Source organism: Perognathus longimembris, chromosome 15 (assembly GCF_023159225.1).
Source record: "Perognathus longimembris pacificus isolate PPM17 chromosome 15, ASM2315922v1, whole genome shotgun sequence".
In the NCBI taxonomy this organism is placed as follows: domain Eukaryota; kingdom Metazoa; phylum Chordata; class Mammalia; order Rodentia; family Heteromyidae; genus Perognathus; species Perognathus longimembris.
In genome coordinates, this window is record NC_063175.1 from 18,780,206 (window position 1) to 18,794,993 (window position 14,788).

At 42.0% G+C, this 14,788-nt stretch overlaps 1 protein-coding gene across 1 annotated transcript in view; it reads right to left on the reverse strand.

The window, feature by feature from the left end:
* Abhd3 (abhydrolase domain containing 3, phospholipase) overlaps positions 1–1,128 on the reverse strand; it is a 59,139-nt gene extending 58,011 nt beyond the window's left edge. The window contains exons 1-2 of the mRNA XM_048363450.1: positions 912–1,128; positions 258–421 (exon numbers count right to left, since the gene is read on the reverse strand). Of these exons, the coding sequence (XP_048219407.1) occupies positions 258–421; positions 912–1,058 (311 nt within the window). The 5' untranslated portion in view covers positions 1,059–1,128. The remainder of the gene's footprint in view (positions 1–257; positions 422–911) is intronic.
* Positions 1,129–14,788: the final 13,660 nt, after the last annotated feature.

Here is a 14,788-nt window from a genome sequence, read left to right on the forward strand (position 1 = left end):
AAAAATAACTCCAGGCATTTCTCTCATTCTAGAAATGGCCACATATACATGGGGGTAGAGGGAGAGAAAAGGGGAAGTTAATACCTGAATATTTTCCTGCAGCTGAGGTGGAGGTGGGGTGAGGTGCATCTTTTCATTTCCCTTCCTCTTTCTGTCCTTCTACTGACTTACTAAACCAGAGGTTCTAGTAACCAGTTGAGTCGGAGTATGCTTTTGGAGATTTTGGAAGAAACGACTGAAAACGGACATTTACTTACTTCCTGTAGTGCACTGGAGGCTTGGAAGTGATGAAAGGTCTGAGCAGTGTCTGCCCACGACTCTCCCAGCACCAGACAGTCGGGTAATACGTTTCCGTCAGCACGGGGCAGTGGTCCTGTAGGAAGCGGCTGAAACTCTCACCTCCCGTTACTAACTGGGGTTTCTGAAGGGAAAAAAAAAAATGTCTTTAGTGAAGGGCGTGCAACAAAGTTTCTCCCCACCTTAAAGCAGCACGGATAACCAGCATTGACTCGCCCGCACCCTCCTCCCTCCCCCATTTTTCAAACCCCACTCGTGTATCCGACCCGACCGATTACATCTCCTGGAAGAACTGATGGCAGGAATGGACGATCACAACAGTCTCTCATCGTGGTTGACCCCCATCTCCGGTGGGAGGGAGCAAGCGAGAGCCGGGAGGAGGCTGGCAGTCTCTAAAGTGCTCCAGCTTGCTGAGCCGCGCGGCCCGGCAGCTCCCGCGACTCGGGACTCGCTCCCCCTCCCCCCGCAGGCGGTCAGCGGCCGCCGGCTCTCCCACGCGCGCCCTCGAGTCTCCCTCCGACGCCGACCTCTCAGCTCGCCCCGGAGACGGCCACCGTCCGGGGCCGCGGTGCCCGGGCCCTGCGCCTGGGCACCCGCCTCGCTCCCCGGCTCACCTTGGCAATGCTGCTCAGGTAGTAGCAGGCATAGGCGACGCTGAAGCCTAGGATCAGGGATAAGCCCACTCCAGAGCCGAAGAAGCCAACTCGGACTTGGTGCTCCAGGTAGAGCGAGAGCTCCCGGGAGAGCATCCGCAGGTCCATGGCTCAGCGCTGCCCAGGCTCGGGAGCGCGGCGGGCGGACAGCAGCCGGGACAGCGCTCGCTCACCCTCGACTGGAGCGTCTCCTGCCGGGCGGAGCGCCGCGTCCGCAGCCCCGCGCAGCACTGAGCAGCCGGGGGGAGGAGGTACTGCAGGAGCCGCCCCGCCGCCGGCTCCGCCCCGGCCTTCCGGAGCCGCCCCCGCCTCCAGCCACTCAGGAAGCTCCTGTATGCGCGGGCCCCGCCCGGAGGGCGGGCGATAGGGTGGATGGATGTGGGGTCGTACCCAGCGGGGTCGAAATCCAAAGGAATCAACCCCTGAGTGGGCTTAAGGCAAAGCACCTGGTGGTATACGTCTAGGTGCACGGCCTGCACCTGCCACGGTGACCTTGACCTTGATCCTTTCTACCGCGGGTCACAGTGAACGAGGAGTGGGCAGTGGACGCTGTTGGACGAGAAATGGGCCTCGGATACCAGGACTTGGGGAGAAAATGCCATGTTCGTTAGGTGAACCCACTACCTGGTGAAAGAGTCCTCTATCCCCACCCTCCATCCCCCACCCCCAAGACAAGGGAAATATAAGCATCCAATGTACCTTTAGCAAGGACGGTCATCCTCGACCCCGAATCCCTCTGCCAGTCTTCTTGATAGCTGACTTAAATGAGAAGTAATTCCTGAAAATAAAGCAAGGTCAAGAATAGGAAGTCGGATTCAATAACGTTAAAACCCTATTCATGTTTTGAAAGTAGAGAAATAGAATTTATGTAAATTAACACCAATTACCTTCCTGTATACAGACAGAAAATCGTTTATGAAGCAGACTGTCTTAGGTTTATTTTCAGAAAAGTCACAGAATACTTACAGGCATCTGCAAGGGTTAGATTTGACAAAGTGTTGAGCTCCTCCCTCTCAGAGGTGATAAGTCCTAAACGGGCAAAATAGTGAAAGACTCTGAGTAGGTGGGCACTAGTGGCTCATGCCTGTAATCCTAGCTACTCAGGAGGCTGAGATCTGAGGAACGAGGTTTTGGAGCCAGCTGGGGCAGGAAAGGCTGCGAGATTCCTATGTCCAATTAACCACTAGAAAACTGGAAGAGGCACACTGTGGCCCAAAGTGGTAAAGCACTAGCCTGGAGCAAAAGAACTCAGGGACATCATCTAAGCCCTGAGTTCAAGCCCCAAGACAGACAGACATAAAGTTTGTCAAGTGTAAAGAATTATGGATGGGCTGGGGATATAGCCTAGTGGCAAGAGTGCCTGGCCTCCGATACATGAGGCCCTAGGTTCGATTCCCCAGCACCACATATACAGAAAACGGCCAGAGGTGGCGCTGTGGCTCAGGTGGCAGAGTGCTAGCCTTGAGCGGGAAGAAGCCAGGGACAGTGCTCAGGCCCTGAGTCCAAGGCCCAGGACTGACAAAAAAAAAAAAAAAAAAAAAAGAATTATGGACATAAGAATTACACATACAAGAATTATGACACATTCCTATCACAACCAACCAAGTCCTTTAAAGTGGAACTATGGCTATCAATTTATAGATGAGAAAATGAGAGCTCAGAGTTGCATTCACTCACCCAACCAGTTTGTTTTGGAATGTTTACTAAGACTGAGAGGCCAATGATAAATAAGACAGACTTTGTGGTCAGTAATAACAAAAGCGTAAGCAATTAAATTACAATGTGTGGTGATTGTTGGAGTGCTAGGAGCAGGGTGAGAGGAAAGAGATACAGTAGGAACACAGGGTCCTTATATAATATGAAGCAAAGTCTAGGTTTGTCTTCTTGCAAATAGAAAAGAAAAACATTACAAATCCTCAGATCTCAGTCTCCTGAGTAGCTAATGATTGGCATGAGTCAATGGCTCCTGGGATTGATATCCTTTCTAGAAGAACCAGATAATTGGGTTGGAAATCAGGAAAAAAAAATACATAGAAAGCTGATCCAAGCTGGCTGTTGGTGGCTCACGCCTGTAAGCTTAGCTACTCAGGAGGCTGAGATTATGAGGATCCCAGTTCAAAGCCAGCTGGAGCAGGAAAAGCAGAGAGGCTCTTATCTCCAATAAATTATTCAGAAAAAGCTGGAAGTGGTGCTGTAGCTCAAGTGGTAGAGCAATAATAGCCTCAAGCAAAAGTTCAGGGACAGGCTCTGAGTCCCAGTCCCACGACAGAAGGATGCGGGGGGGGGGGGGGGGGGCTGGTCCCTTAAACTACTGTCCCCTCTAAGTTTCACTCAATGGTTTTAGAATATAGACATTCACTTCAGGCACAAGGCAGGACAACTTTGAACAGCTAAGCTACAATCTGCTGTCTAAAGGAAATCAGAGAATTCCTGAAAGAGATGTGAGCCAAGACTTAGTATTTTACTCCACTTTCTGTTGCTACAACAGAGTAGTGGAGAGTAGATAATTTATAAAGGAAAGAAGTTTGGCATATGTTTGGGAAAGCTGGCTGCATATGGCCCGGATCTCACCCCATGGTGGCAGTAAGAGGTCAAGTAGCTGGTACAGAGAAAACATATACAAGAGATGGTCTTATAACAAACTGCTCTCCTAGTAACTAATCCAGTCCTATGAGATGACAACACTTAATATGGTTATAATAACTCCTAAGAAGAGAAGAATGCAGAGGTGTTTTTGAAATTTACTTATTAATTTTTTGTGTCGGGCTTGAACTCAGGGTCTGGGCACTGTCTCTGAGCTCAAGGCTAGTGCTCTACCTTTGATCCACAGCTCCACTTTTTTTTTTTTGATTGGAGATAAGAGTCTTAATGGAGATTTTTCTGCCTAGGCTAGCTTTGAGCCAGACCTTCAGACTTCAGCCTCCTGAGCATCTAGGATTACAGGCGTGAGCCACTGGCACACTGTGAAAACACAGTTTTGAAAGAAGAGGGAACTGCATATGCAAAGATCCAGAAATGGAAGGGCAGAACAAATTAAACAAATAAGTATGGTGAGCTGGAGCTCACCTTAGATTTTTCCAAAACTTGTTTTGGCAATTACAGTGTCGCATTCCAAAAATCCTATTTGCTTTGTGAAAATAAATAAATAAATAGAAACAGTTACTTTAAAAGTTTTCTTAAATTGTATCTATGAATAGTTAAACTGTAACAACACACAGTTGCTATGTTCTGTGCTTTCTGAGGTTGTCTGCCAAATAATGTGTGGTTGAGATGTGGGAGTACTCATGATGTATCAGTCAAATTCAATGTCAGTCTCTACTTTTTCCCATGCTTACATCCAATGAATAGGAGTATACCAAGCCACAGCCTAAATAAAGCTGCTTCATCAATACCAAATAGAGTTGGAGTTATGTAATTTTGAACGATACTGATGTTGCAAAATAATTTATTGGTTTTCATAAATGGTGAACCACACTCTCATGCGAAGCACACATAGTTGTTCCCCAAACCCTAGCCATCTCCATAGAATGATATACAAGCCACACCAAGAGTCTAATCCATCACACCAAGGGAAAGGTAGAGTGAAATATAAAGTCAAAAAGTAGGAATCGGTTACATAAAGCAATTTCTAATATATTTAATTTTGTAATGAAGAGAGCATACTTATTTGAAATTAGGATTGTGAAGCCTCTCTGTTAGGATACTAGTTTTATGTTAAATCCCCAATCCTTAGTATGAGGCAATTTAGGGACAGATGGTGGCTGAGGATCTGCCCAACCATAGCCAGCCATCTCACAAGAGGATGAGGTTCTGTGTGTGTGTGTGTGTGGAGGGGTACCGAGGTTATAAAAGTGACACCCTGAAGCCACCAATAGTCCCCAGGGCTAGAACCCCTTTCCCCTGGAGAAGATTTGCTCCCATATACTTTCCTTTGGTTTGTGTCCTTTTCCTTTTGGCTTGTAAGTCTTTTTTTCCCCCTTGGATCAAAACTCCTAATGGGTAAGGTGGCCCACTGAGGATCTGCTCTTCAACTTGTTAACAAGTTAGATATCTCTCTCTCTCTCTCTCTCTCTCTCTCTCTCTCTCTCTCTCTCTCTCTCTGAACGTGTATGTTTCTGGGAATTGATTTATGCTAGGTAAGTGCTTTTCAGTCAAACTACCGCCAGCCCTTATGCTTAGTTTTTAATTATCAAAAAAATCTGGGAAGCTGAGCACCAGTAACAGAGCTAAGCAAGTCTTTAGCCCTTGTAATGTGGTAAGTAATATGGTCATGGAACTCTATCTTTTTCCTTATTGTTTTTTTATTTCAAGGAGAAATCATAATTATGTAGAGAGTTTGTGGTAGACAGATGCTCAGATAAACCCCCAGTGATTTCTGGTGCCCTTCCTTTTGAGTGCTGGGAGGACCTATGATTCAATTATAACCAATACCATATCACCAAGGAAATGGATGTCACCACTCTTGTGATACACTGACATCCTAACAGATGGGAGCTGGAGATTGTCTTGAAGCCAGCAGCCATGAACTCCAAGAAAAGAGCCACAGCGCCGGTGGTCCTTAAGGTCTGTGGGTGATTGCTCGCCAACAGTGAGCATCAGGCAGAGACTTTAGCCTTATACCTGCCAAAAAGTGAATTTTGTCAACCTGGACAAGCTTGCAAGCAGACTCTTTTCCAGATGAAAAACACAATCTCATTTCAGCCTTGTGACACACTGAGCAGAATGCCCAGGTAACTGGACCTCTGACCTACAAATTGTTAGATGCCAAACATGCTCTTTTAAGCTGATAAATTTGTAGTAATTGGAGGCAAGGGTATTGGTCCTGAGGCTTGAACTCAGGCCTGGGTACTGTCCCTGATTTTGCTCAAGGCTAGCACTTTACCACTTGAGCCATAGTGCCACTTCCAGCTTGAGCCAGGGCTCCACTTATGGCTTTTTGATGATTAATTGGAGATAAGAGTCTTATGGCCTTTCCTGCCTGGGCTGGATTTGAACCATAATAATCCTTAGATATCAAACTTCTTGAGTAGTTAGGATTACAATTATGAGCCACTGGTTCCCCGTTTGTGTGTAGCAATTTTTATTTTATTTTATTTTGGCCAGTTCTGGGCTTGACTTCAGGGCCTCAGCACTGTCCCTGGCTTCTTTTTGTTCAAGGCTAGCGCTCTAGCTGTTGAGCCACAGCGACACTTCTGGCTTTTTCTATATATGTGGTGCTGAGGAATCAAAAGCAGCTCTTCATGTATATGAGGCAAGCACTCTACCACTAGGCCACATTCCCAGCCCACATGTGTAGTAATTTTTACCTAGCAGTATAATACTACTAGAAAACAAAGTCTAATAATCCATTCAATGATTAATAACTATTAGTGGTTCATCTTTTGTGTGCCAAAGTAACTATTATGATAACATTTTAAATAAGTTAAACTTTTTAGCTTTCAACCAATAGTAAAAAGTAAGAAACCTGTGGGAGATTTTTTCTTTAGATTTGTCTATTTAATTATCACAGTGAAATTTTATTAAACAGAAAAAAGTTATTTTTTTGTTTTGTTTTGTTTGGCAGCCCTGGGGCTTAGACTCAGGGCCTGGGCACTGCCTCTGAGTTCCTTTTCTGAGGCTAGCACTCTTTCTCTTGAGCCACAGCGCCACTTCTGGTCTTTTCTGTTTATGTGGTGCTGTGGAATTAAACCCAGGGCTTTCTTTGTGCATGCTAGGCAAGCACTCTACCATTAAGCCACATTCCTAGCCCCAAACAGTTATTTTTTAAAAACATAAAACTCATGGTGAAGGCATAAATCACAGGAAAAGATATGGAGCTAAAAGAAAGGCTGAAATATTGTAAGATGTAATGGAAGGTGAGTTTGTTATTTGTTTATTGTTTACCTATTCATGGGGGGAGATTCCATTGTTACTTTTCTATACATGTAATACTATATTCTGATCAATTTCATTCCCTGGAAGATGAGTTTTAAATAGGAACTGTACATACGTTTTGTGTAATATGTCATGTTTAAAATCTATTTATGTTAATATACAGAGAATCCATCTATAGATATTCCTGAAAGACAGAGAGAAACAGAAAATAATGTTTGCCTTCAGAGAGTGAAAATGGGTCACTGGATAGGAAAGGTAGGAGGGAAATTTGTTACTATCCTTTGAAACTTTGTGTCATGTTTATTCCCCTTTAAAATTTTTGTATCAAGTTACTACTAAGAATTGGGGGGGGGGGGAGGCAAAGAGAACTTTATTGTTTCAAGATTATAAGCCAAACCATAAAAGGGATTTTAGCTTTAATCTTTGAAACCTCTGAGGATTGTATCAATTTGCTGGCTAGAAGTTACAACAATATCTGAGGCATAAGGAGTATATTGCTGGAATTCTTCTGAGTTCTTTCCAAACTGTATTGTAAAAACAGAGAAGCATAAAGATTTACTGCTAGCTCACCTGTGTCTTGTCACTTTGCTATCAATCCTACAAACACTATTTTTGTTATTAGTGGTATGGTTGTTGTTATTATTAGGAAATCACTAAGTCCTATTTTACAGGGTGGAATTTGGAGATTTTGTTTCTTTGTTTCTTTTTGGTACTGGGATTGAGCTATGGTTCTGGTCATAGTGGTTGTAGAGCATGTGCTCTATCAGTGAGTATATGTCACATCCCCATTCTCTAGAGAAACTACTTAAAAGGAACAGAGTTCTAATGCAGGCTGGAATGCAGCTGTGGCTTTGAATGTGGTACTAGCATGTTGATTGGAGCCTTTCCTTTTGTTCTGGAATTGATTAATATAGTCCATATGCATGCGTAGGAGTGTTAGGTTACAAAGGCTGGGGAATCTATGCAGGTTTTCAGGTGTCCTAAGGAACTCCCGAGTTGCCAGGCATTGATAGCTCATACCTATAATTCTAGCTACTTAGAAGGCTGAGATCTGTGGATGGAAGTTTAAAGCCACCCTGGGCAAGTAAGTCCAAAAGACTTTCTTTTTAATGAAATTAAATCAATTTATTTAATTTCCTTATTGAACTAGCCATATAGAAAAAAATTTTAAGAGCTATGTGTGGTAGAAGAATATAATATGCCTTTTTACCTTAATAGAGCATAGAGACCACCAGACTGTAGCATGAGGCTCAGTTCAGTTGAGTGGGGAAAGAAGAAAAAGGAGTTGGTGGAGCAACCTACCCAAGACCTTTTTTTTTTGGCCAGTCCTGGGGCTTGGACTCCAGCCCTGAGCACTGTCCCTTGTTTCTTTTTTTGCTCAAGGCTAGCACTCTGCCACTTGAGCCACAGCGCCACTTCTGGCCGCTTTCTGTATATGTCGTGCTTGAGGAATTGAACCCTGGGCTTCATGTATGGGCCATATTCTTGCCACTAGGCCATGTTCCCAGCCCCAAAAAGACTTTTTATTTTGCCAGTTGCAGGGCTTGAACTAAAGGCCTGGGCCCTGTCCCTGAGCTTTTCTTTCTTTCTTTTTTCCTCACTACTAGCACTCTACCACATTGAGCCACATCCCCATTTTCATTTTTTCTGGCAGTTAATTGGAGATAAGAGTCTCACAGACTTTCTTGCCCTGGCTGGCTTCAAACCATGAGCCTTTGATCTCAGCCTGCTGAGTAACTAGGATTACAGGCATGAGCCACCAGTGCCCAGTGCTGTGAGACTCTTATCTTCAATTAACAACCTGAAAACCAGAAATGGAGCTGTACTTCGAAGTGGTAGAACATTAGCCTACTGCAAAAAAGCTCAGGAATACGGTCCATATGCTAAGTTCAAGCCCCCAAACTGACACACACACACCTCAAAAATAGACCCCTTAAGATAGTTTGAGAATCTGTTATATAGAATTTCTCATTTCTGCTTTTGCTTTTTTTTTTTTTTTTTTTTTTTTTTGGCCAGTCCTGGGCCTTGGACTCAGGGCCTGAGCACTGTCCCTGGCTTCTTTTTGTGCTTTTGCTTTTGAGACAGGTTAGTTCTATGTAGCTTAGATTATTCTCAAAGTCACTATCCTTCTGCCTTTTTTTCCCAAATGCTGAGATTATAGGTATGTGTAGGCATGCCTGCCAGAATGTTTCATTTCTATTCCATTTTTCTTCCTGTTTTGTCACTGATAAAGGTTTAAAATAAAAAGTTATAATTGTATTAAATAAAAATTATATTAATGAGATTTAAAATAATTTGATACACAGTTTACAAAAGCAGTTCAAATATGAAATTTCTTCTCTTTGCTTAGCTCTTTTTTCCTCTCCTTTCCCTCTTCTCCTTCCTTTCTTCTCCTCTCCTCTTCTTCCCTCTCCTTCTCCCTCTCCCTCTCCGTCTTCCTCTCCCTCTTCCTTTTCCTTTCCTCTCAGGACTGAATTTGGAACTCAGGGACCTGTACTTGCCATGAGGATACTCTATTCCTGGGCCATACCTCACACCTTTTTTTACATTTGCTATTTTTGTTTGTTTGTTTGTTTTGTTTTGTTTTTGCCAGTCCTGGGGCTTGGACTCAGGGCCTGAGCACTGTCCCTGGCTCTTTCTTTTTGCTCAAGGCTAGCACTCTAGCTCTTGAGCCACAGCGCCACTTCCAGCCTTTTCTGTTTATGTGGTGCTGAGGAATCGAACCCAGGGCTTCGAGCATGCTAGGCAAGCACTCTACTGCTAAGCCACACTCCCAGCCCCTACATTTGTTATTTTTGAGAAATAACATTTTACTTCTTACCTGTGTGCACACCTAGACAACAATCCACATATTTTAGGCTTCTTATAGCTAGAATGACAGATGTGTGCAACCCTGGAATCTTGTAGATTTTTCTGATTGAACTGGCCTATTATGATCTTCACAATTTCAGTCTCCCACATAGTTTAGGATGACAAGTGCAGTTGAGCCACAGCTCCACTTCTGGCATCCTCCCTTCCTCCCTCCCCTCTTTCTTTCTTTCTGGTCATTAATTGGATTTTCCTGCCTGGCTGGGCTGGCTTGGAACCTGGATCTTCAGATCTCAGCCTTCTGAGTAACTAGGATTCCAGGTGTGAGCCTCCAGTGCCAAACTTCAGAGTAAACCATTAGAATATATTTCAATAATTTTATCTTGGAATAATTTTAGAGTTACAGAAAAAAATTGCAAAGATAGTGCAGAGAAAGAGATTGTCATGTTAAGTCAAATAAGTGAAACAGAAAGAAGTACCTCAAGCTTAACCCATAGATTATATGGAATCTAGAAAGAAAAAAAGAGAACAAAGTAGAAGAGGGACTATTAGTGAAAACAAAATGGAAGAGGGAATGAGAAGAGAGATAAGTAAGGGTAATAATGAATATATGAATATGATCAAACTATGTTACATGCATGAATGAAATTGTAATGTAACCCATTATTTTGTGCAATTCATATATGTTAAAAAATAACAATACAGAGATTCAATAAACTCCTTAACCAGTTATACTCATTAGTATCTTACATAAATGTACCATAAGAAACAAATATTGGTTCATTATGATTCACAAACATCCAGATTTATTTTGCTTTGTTGTTTTTTTGCCATTCATGGGGATTGAGCTCAGAGGCTGAGCATTGTCCCTGGCTTCTTTTTGCTCAAGGCCTAGCACTCTACCACTTCTGGTTTATTCTATATATGTAGTGCTGAGGAATCGAACCCAGGGCTTTATGTATACGAAGTGAGCACTTTGCCAATAGGCCATATTCCCAGATTTATTTGGATGGTTTTTCCATTAATGTTCTCTTTTAGTCCTGGGATCCAATCTAGGGTATTGCATTGTATTTACTTTTCCTGGTTGCCTGAGTTCTGATGACTTTCCCTATCTTTTCTTTCTTCTTTTTTTTTAAATCACTTGGATACTCTAGAAGAAAACTGGCCAAAGATCCTATAATTATCTTTCAATCTAGTTTGTGTGGTGCATTCTTCATGATTAGAGTGCTTATAGGGAGAATTGCCCTTGTTTACCACATTACATCACAATGACCACATATCATCACTGGAGGTGCTAACCTCCCTTCATCATTTGGAAGGGTCTTGCACTGTAAAGCTTCTATTTGGCAAAGTCACCAGTGTAGCCCACTTAAAAGGAGGGAGGAAGCAGAAATACATTTTTCCTTCCTAGAGGAGGGAGTGCCTCAATACATTATTTAGAATTCTCCCCTAGGGAATTACTTGTCTTGTTTCACTCTATATTATATCTTCTATTTATATGGGTCATGGCTTTATAGTTGGATTATAGTTTCAAACTACATAATTGTGTTTCTCAAATTCTTTTTTTTTTCTTTTTTTTTTTTTTTTGGCCAGTCCTGGGCCGTGAACTCAGGGCCTGAGCACTGTCCCTGGCTTCTTTTTTGTTCAAGGCTAGCACTCTGCCACTTGAGCCACAGCGCCACTTCTGGCCATTTTCTGTATATGTGGTGATGAGGAATCGAACCCAGGGCCTCATGTATACGAGGCAAGCACTCTTGCCACTAGGCCATATTCCCAGCCCCAGTGTTTCTCAAATTCTTTCACTTTGGCCATCTCAGCTCTTTCTGGCTGGCTTCGGGGTCCTTTTGTTTTGCTTTGTTTTAACACTAATTTACTTTCCAGTACTACAAGATTCTCCAAGCTCATCTTGTCCTGTCCTCTTCTGTGCCTAGAAATAGTCGTTCCTCCAAGGAATGGTTTTTAGAAACTACTACTTGGGCACTTTATATACCTATTGCTATTTGAGTATCATTGCTTTTAGGTCTAGGTCCTTTTAGTCTGTAGGGATAGGTTATGTCTATGTGTATGCTAACACATATGTGTGTATTTGTTTCTTTATCCTCTTATCTGTGTGTGTATAGTAAGTTAACATGAATTCAGATGATAAATTTTATGTTTATTCCCTAGGATTTATAAGTAAGACTTAAGCCTCTTTACAATGTTTCTTGATTATCTTCTTTAATTTTTGGATAAAGGATAATTCTATGTGCAATAGGATAGGTCCTATATCCTTACCCCTCTCAAAGCCATGAGAAATCAACAACAGACATCACACTGAGGATAAGTTAATCTGTATTTACAGAGAATATCAGAACCAAAAATCCAAGGACACATACTTAATGAAAAGATATTCAGGAGGGGGGAGGGGGTATGAGGGACAAGGTAACAAACAGTACAAGAAATGTATCCAATGCCTAACGTATGAAACTCTAACCTCTCTGTACATCAGTTTGATAATAAAAATTTGAAAAAAAAAGAAAAGATATTCAGGTTATATTGAATGAAAAATAATATAGTCCTATATGGATTCTTATAAGAAATTACAAATGTCATTAAGTTATTTTTGACAAACTACTATGATCCCAACCTTAGTTCTAAATCTTACTGCAATAATTGTAGCCCTAACTTTAACACTCTCAATCTGATTTCCAACTGAAATACATCTTTTGTAGGAGCACTCTGTCCTTGGAATTGCAGATAAAGTATCCTCAAGATGAAAAGAATTAAAACATAGAAGACAAAAAGAAGCCATGTTGGAATGTATATGTGGGACCCATGGAGAGGCCAAGGGAAGACTTAAGTTGAATACCTTGAAGGCTCACAGACTGGTCATGAGACAACTGAGTGTTTGGCTCCAGTCCCCACTCGCAATGTGTACTGTTTAAACTTATCACTGGAGTTTTGAGTGGAAATCTGCTTGCAGTTTCCATCAGCCTCAATGTGTGTTTATTAGATTCAGAGCATAGGAGCCAAGTCGTATCCATAATAGGGAGATAAATTATCCCTGCTTCCTCCAAGGTAACTGTTGTCATTTGGGAATATTATCCTGTAGAGGGGACTAATTTACAGACTGTAACCCAACTGGTAGAACATAAAGCTAATGCTCCTTGTTTCTCCTTCCTTAGGAACAAGCTAAAAACATACTTTGTGTAAAACAGGAAGGAAGGAAGGAAGGAAAGAAAGAAGGAAGAAAGGAAGAAAGGAAAGAAAAACTGAGAGGAATTAAGGCAGGAATGATTACATAGGTTCGAAGTGTGGTGGACTGAGATTAAAATTATCTTCATAAAATATGTGATATAATTTCCCTTTTTTCCCTCTATAAGCAAAGATGCAACCTTTTGATTATCTGGAGTTCTAAAGAGAAATATTTTTAGTTGCTTTGACATCTGTAAAAAAAAAAAGCCCACCAAGTCTTATTCCCCAAAAGCTTGTTTATAAGTGAATTTATCATAGTTGATAAGTGTGGAATGGTCACGTGAAACACTGCAAACATATGCTAAAATCAGTTTTAAAAAATAAGGCAACTGAGCTTTATTTCCCTCAAGGCTTGTGCTCTACCACTTGGAGTGACTTCCAGTTTTCTGGTGGTTGGTTAATTGGAGATGAGAGTCTCATGAACTTTGCCTACACAAGCTGTTTTTGAACCATGATCCTCAGATCTCAGCTACCTGAATAGCTAGAATTACAGGCATGAGCCACTATTGCCCAACTTTCATCCAGGTTTTTAACCTCCAAACTTACCTGTACACTTGCTGTGTCATAGACAAAATGTGGTTCTTGAGGATGTCAAGAAAATGAGACCTTCCTTATCAATAAAGCCTTTCTTATTATCATCTATGAGTGCAGACTGCACTCTCTCTCTTCTTGAATTGCTTCCATTCTCTACTCCATTATTGTAATTTGGTTGGTGTCATCATAAGGCTTCTTGAAGATACAGGGCAGGATGAGGCACTTTCTTAGCAGCAGTTAAACAGCTAGTCTTTTCTATCTTGCAACTCTGTTCCTAATTGTATCTTTTTGTACTCATTGGTTTAGCTGTCCTTCATATCATGGCTAAATATGTTGGAAGAGTGGTATGGCAAACAGAGGTTGCATGGAGTTAATTAAGATAGGACTTTATTTTTTGTTCATGTGACACACAGTCTGAAGACAGATAAATATAGGGCTGTGGTAGTAGTTCAAAAGATGTCTTCAGGGCTGGGAATATGGCCTAGTGGTAAAGTGCTCGCCTCGTATACATGAAGCCTTGGGTTTGATTCCTCAGCACCACATATATAGAAAAAGCCAGAAGTGGCACTGTGGCTCAAGTGGTAGAGTGCTAGCCTTGAGCAAAAAGAAGCCAGGCACAGTGCTCAGGCCCTGAGTTCAAGCCCTAGGACTGGCAAAAAAACAAGACAAAAGATGTCTTCAGTGTTGTTCTAGGCTGCTACTTTCTGCTTCTCACTGTGTAACTCTTGTAGTTGCTTTAGGACTCTCCCAATCATTTCAACTACATTTTAGGTGGGCACAAGGGGGAAAGAAAAGGAACAAAAGGGCTAGTGATAGAAGACATTAGCTAACACCCACTTAAGGAGCAATCTCAGGTGCTGCACTCAATTACCTGCTTACACTCATTGTATGAACTGTCCTCTGGACACACCACCTCCACAGGACTTTGGGTAAAGTACTCCTTTTGACTTCCTTCAGGTAGAGCTTGGTTAGTGAGGGACATGGTAGCTTAGTCCATGTAGGCTGCTGTGAAAGAGTAATTTGGGTAATTTATAAAGAATAAAAATTTATTCTTCATAGTACTGTGAGCTGGTAAATTCAATATCAAAGCACTCCAAAGTTGTATCTTCATGCCTCTACTAGCAAGCACAAAGCTCTGAGTACAAACCCCAGTACCATTAAAAAAAAAAAAGGTAAATAAGTGGAAACATATAGTTTCCAAAGACTACCTGTAGCTCAAGTTGCAGATTGGCTGACTAAAAATGAACTAAGATGGTAGCTTACTTGCAGTAGGTTGAGATGCTAAAATTTCTCTGATAAAAAAAAATAGTTCTGGGGATCAATCATATGGCTTGGAGTATGTTAGGTAAGCCTTGTACCATTTGAGCAAAATCTCCAGCCCTTTCCTG